At 47.1% G+C, this 5289-nt stretch overlaps 1 protein-coding gene across 1 annotated transcript; it reads right to left on the reverse strand.

The window, feature by feature from the left end:
• Nucleotides 1-3032: 3032 nt before the first annotated feature.
• On the reverse strand, nucleotides 3033-3443 carry LOC127490989 (translation machinery-associated protein 7-like). The gene has a single exon (XM_051845348.2). The coding sequence runs from the start codon at nucleotides 3404-3406 to the stop codon at nucleotides 3212-3214; it is 195 nt and encodes a 64-aa protein (XP_051701308.1). The 5' UTR covers nucleotides 3407-3443; the 3' UTR covers nucleotides 3033-3211.
• Between the last annotated feature and the right edge of the window lie 1846 nt (nucleotides 3444-5289).

Consider the following 5289-nt stretch of genomic DNA (forward strand, 5'->3'; position numbering starts at 1 on the left):
TAGTTTCCTTGAGACTAAGCTTCTATTCTTTCTGTACCCTCTAACCTCTCAGTATGATTTCCTATAAAACCTTTCCGGCACTTAATTTTTTCTTTTTCTTTTTTTTTTTTTAACTTTTATTTAAGTAGATATAAATTTCCAAAGTACAGTTTATGGATTACAATGCCCCGCCATAACTTCCCTCCCACCTGCAACCCTCCTATCTCCCGCTCCCTCTCCCATTCCATTCACATCAAGATTCATTTTCGATTATCTTTATATACAGAAGATCAATTTAGTATATATTAAATAAAGATTTCATCAGTTTGCCCCCACATAGAACACAAAGTGCCAAATACTGTTTGAGCACTAGTCATATCATTAATTCACATTGAACTACACATTAAAGACAGAGGTCCTACATGGGAAGTAAGTGCACAGTGACTCCTGTTGTTAACTTTGTCGCTCCCCCTCTTCACGGAGGAACGACACTAAACCCTGCCTAGGCTTCATATCCGAGTCACAGCACCATTATGTCGTTCCCCCTCTTCATGGAGGAACGACACAGGACCCTGCGCTGTTCTTTTGTCTGCTCGGCCCTCCCCGGGTTTGCTGCTGGTTCTTCCCGGGTTGGCTACTATCCCTTCCACCTCCGTGGAAGGGCGGTTCCCCCTGCCACCTTCCCCACTTCCGCAGGGGAGCGGCACACCGCCGGCCGGCTCTCTCAGGGGCTGCACAGGTGTTCCTTCAGATGTTCCTCCTAGATGTTCCTGGTGCATGTTGTCTCTCTCCTCCTTTATAGTCCTCTTCCACTAATTCCAACTCGGCTGCCCACACGCCGAGTACGCTGCTCTCCTCCAATCAGGAGCAGGTCCTGCTGTTTATTGGTTGAACTGGAGGCAGCTGTATAGAAGCTGTTTTCTCCTCTTCCAGCGCCATATTGTGGGAGAGCAGATGCATAGAATAAGTCTTAATTCCAGTAACTTAGTCTAGTCCGAGTTGCTCCCCACAAACTTAACAAATTGACACTCTTGTTTAAGGCGTCAGCAATCTCCCCAGGCTCTAGTCATGAGTTGCCAAGACTATGGAAGCCCCCTGAGCTCACCGACTTTGATCTTATTTCGACAAGGCCATAGTCAAAGTGGAAGTTCTCTCCTCCGTTCTTTCTTTTCTTTTCTTTTTCTTTTTTTTTTTTTTTGACAGGCAGAGTGGACAGTGAGGGAGAGAGAGACAGAGAGAAAGGTTTTCCTTTGCCATTGGTTCACCCTCCAATGGCTGCCGCGGCCAGTGCACCGCACTGATCTGAAGCCAGGAGCCAGGTATTTATCCTGGTCTCCCATGGGGTGCAGGGCCCAAGCACTTGGGCCATCCTCCACTGCACTCCCTGGCCACAGCAGAGAGCTGGCCTGGAAGAGGGGCAACCGGGACAGAATCCGGTGCCCCAACCGGGACTAGAACCCAGTGTGCCGGCGCCGCAAGGCGGAGGATTAGCCTAGTGAGCCATGGCGCCAGCTGGCCTGTTCTTTCCACTGGGATCTTACTCGCAGAGATCTTTCATTTAGGTGGTGTTTTGGTGTTTTGTTGTTGTTGGTTTTTTTTTTTTTTTTTTTTTGCCAGAGTGTCTTGGCTTTCCATGCCTAAAATACTCTCATGGGCTCTTCAGCCAGATCTGAATGCCTTAAGGGCTGATTCCAAGGCCAGAGTGCTGTTTAGGACATCTGCCATTCTATGAGTCTGCTGTGTATTCCGCTTCCCATGTTGGATTGCTCTCTCCCTTTTTTATTCTATCAGTTAGTATTAGCAGACACTAGTCTTGTTTATGTGATCCCTTTGACTCTTAGACCTATCATTATGGTCTATTGTGACCTGAAATTGATCACTTGGACTAGCTAAGACCTGGAATCAGCCCAAATGCTCATCAAAAGTAGACTGGATAAAGAAATTATGTGACATGTACTCTACAGAATACTATACAGCAGTAAAAAAACAATGAAATCCGGTCATTTGCAACAAAATGGAGGAACCTGGAACACATCATGCTGAGTGAAATAAGCCAGTCCCAGAGGGACAAATATCATATGTTCTCCTTGATTGGTGACAACTAACCGAGCGTCAAAAAGGAAACCTGATGAAGTGAAATGGACACTACGAGAAACAATGACTTGATCAACCCTTATCATCACTGTTGATGTACAGTTTAATACTATATCCCTTTTAGTATTTTTGTTTGTTCTACTTAATACCATTGGTTGAGCTATGTAATTAACACACAATTATTCTTAGGTGTTTAAAGTTAACTGAAAAGTGATCTCTGTTAAATATAAGAGTGGGAATAAGAGAGGGAGGGGATGTACAATTTGGGACATGCTCAAGCTGATTTGCCACAAGTGGTGGAGTTAGAAATATGCCAGGGGATTCCAATACAGTCCCATCAAGGTTGCATGTACCAATGCCATCTCACTAGTCCAAGTGATCAATTTCTTTTTTTTAAAGATTTATTTTATTTATTTGAAAGAGTTACAGAGAGAGGTAGGGCTGACAGAGGGGTCTAGGTTCCCTCAGACCTTCTGATTCCACTTTTTTTTTTTTTTAAGATTTATTTATTTATTTATTTGACAGGTAGAGTTACAGACTATGAGAGAGAGAGAGAAACAGAGAGAAAGGTCTTCCAACCAATGGTTCACCCCCCGAATGCCTGCAATGGCCAGAATTGCGCAGATCCGAAGCCAGGAGCCAGGTGCTTCCTCCCGGTCTCCCATGCGGGTGCAGGGGCCCAAGAACTTGGGCCATCTTCCACTGCCCTCCAGGGTCACTGCAGAGAGCCGGACTGGAAGAGGAGTAACTGGGACTAGAACCCCGTGCCCATATGGAGTGCCAGCGCCGCAGGTGGAGGATTAACATAGTGCGCCACAGCGCCGGCCCCCTGGGTCCACATTCTTAGCAAATTGCTTCCATCCTTGGGGGTCACAGGATGGTTGCTGAAACCCACACATTCCTGGGTGGAAGGAGGGAGTAGAGTAACATGAAGTGACACGTTTACTACATGCTATCTCTTTTTTTTCCCCCCTTTTTACAAAATTTTATTTGTAAATGTACAACAGGCTCCAAGTTAACACTTAACTCTTAACACTTCATTCTAACTACGGGTGGCATAAGATGTTACGGCCGGGAATCGAGATGTTTAGCTAGGAATGCAATCAAGGGCGTCATCACTTCAGGCACAAGGAACAGCTTACTTTTTGCCAGATTTCTTAATTCCACCTGTGGCCAGGGGGCCCTTCCCTGCCGCCTTCGCTTTTAGCTCCTTGAGTTTCTTCTGCTCCTCTTTCTGTTTTTGCTTGAAAGCCTTATCTTCCTCATCCATCTCCTTGGCCTGCTTCTTGGGCTGTTTCAGGGGCTTCTTCTTGCCACCTTCCCGGCCGGACATGGCGCCTGCCGCCCCTTCCCCAGACCCTGCCACCGGAAAACCTACATGCTATCTCTTAATAAGCATTCTTTGAGGGGCCGGCACTGTGGTGTAGTAGGAAAAGCTGCTGCCTGCTGTGCCGGCATCTCTTATGGGTACCGGTTTGAGTTCCAGCTAGTTCACTTCCGATCCAGCTCTCTGCTATGGCCTGGGAAAGCAGCAGAGGATGGCCCAAGACCTTGGCTCCCTGCACCCATGTGGGAGACCTGGAAGAAGCTCCTGGCTTCTGATAGGCCCAGCTCTGGCCATTGCGGCCATTTGAGGAATGAACCAGCAGATGGAAGACCTCTCTCTCTGCGTCTGCTTCTCTGTAACTCTGCCTTTCAAATAAATAAATAAATGTTATTTTTTTAAAAAAAGCATTCTGGAGTCCCACCTGGCAACCTCCCCTTACATCTCATTAGTCACCCTGAAATCCAAGGGAGTGGCGGCAGTGCCCTAGCTCAACCAGAATTTGTCAGCCTTTGGTTACTACAGTGACATACGTGAGACAAGCTTCCGGTGAAAGAAAGACAAAGATTTGCTGGGGTGTAATGGTTCTGGAGGTCCACATGCAGATGCCATGAAGGTATCCTATTTTTTTTAATAGACGTATTTATTATTCAAATAAGTAATTATTTGAAAGGCACAGTTAAGAGGGAGGGGGGAGAGACATAACGACAGAGAGACAGAGTGAAATCTTCCATCTGCTGGTTTACTCCCCAAATGTCCTCAATGGCCAGGACCGAGCCAGACTGAAGCCAGGAGCCTGGAACTCCATCATGGTCTCCCCACGTGGGTGGCGAGGACCCAAGTACTTGGGCTGTCTTTCCCTGCTTTCCCAGGTGTAGTAGCAGGGAGCTGGATTGAAAGCAGAGCAGCCGGGATTCAAATCGGTTCTCATATAGGATGCTGATGTCACAGGCAGACGCTTCACCCATGGTGGTACAACACTGGTCCCATTAGTGGCATTCCTGCTGGCAGATTCCCGGAGCCATCACGTGGCTGGTAGGAGGCTGTGTCTGTCTATGTCCCTGTGGTCTGTTACAAAGCCACCAGGATTTAATCATGGGGCTTTACTCTACAGGCCTAGTGCAGCCCCTTTCCCAAAGGCCCTACCATCAAACATTATCATTAGATTAAGTTTCCACCCTCTTAGTACCATTGTGTACAGCGGAGGAGGATCTTCCTCTGTGCCCTTTGTTGTGTTGTAAGCTACTCATGCAGAATAGAGCTAACAGGGAAGGCCTGAGAGGGCTCTCCAGACAAGGGTCTGCTGGCCAGGTGGGTCCTTAGCTAACATTTTGGAATCTGGATTTCTGCAGGGTCCCCACCATGCTCCAGCTGACAAGGCTGAGCTGCGGCTCAATTGTTGGTTAGGAAAGAACGAGGCTGATGCTGAATACTTGGCTTTCTTTTGGGAGCCTGAAATGTTGGTACATGCTCAAGAGAGGGTATCTACATACATAATCCCCAGTAAAGCCTTGGACACTGGGTCTCTAATCACCTACCTACCCTGGCGGTCTACTCTTTGAAAGGGGTGTCACAGTTCTGTGTGGGAGGAACACAGCATGTCCTATACAGCTTGGACTTTGCCCCAAACCCCTTTTGTTTTTGATGATACTGCTTTGTATCCTTTATTAAAGTAAGTCATAGACATGTGGATAACTATGTGCTGAGTTCCATGAGTTGCCTTAAGCAAGTCACTGACTCTGGGCGTGGTCTCAGGTGCCCTGGACACACTCTCCAGGCCAAGTGCATCTCACTATGGAATGAGATGGCTGCTGTAGTTTCGCTACATAGGTGAAGCATAGAGGCTGGGGATTGTCAAAATATATTTTTCAAAAGTTAAAAACGTGAATCTA

Source organism: Oryctolagus cuniculus, chromosome 11 (assembly GCF_964237555.1).
Source record: "Oryctolagus cuniculus chromosome 11, mOryCun1.1, whole genome shotgun sequence".
Lineage (NCBI taxonomy): Eukaryota > Metazoa > Chordata > Mammalia > Lagomorpha > Leporidae > Oryctolagus > Oryctolagus cuniculus.

Excerpts from the sequence above, each read along its gene's own strand:
- LOC127490989 (XM_051845348.2), bottom strand. The coding sequence starts at position 3,406 with ATGTCCGGCCGGGAAGGTGGCAAGAAGAAGCCCCTGAAACAGCCCAAG.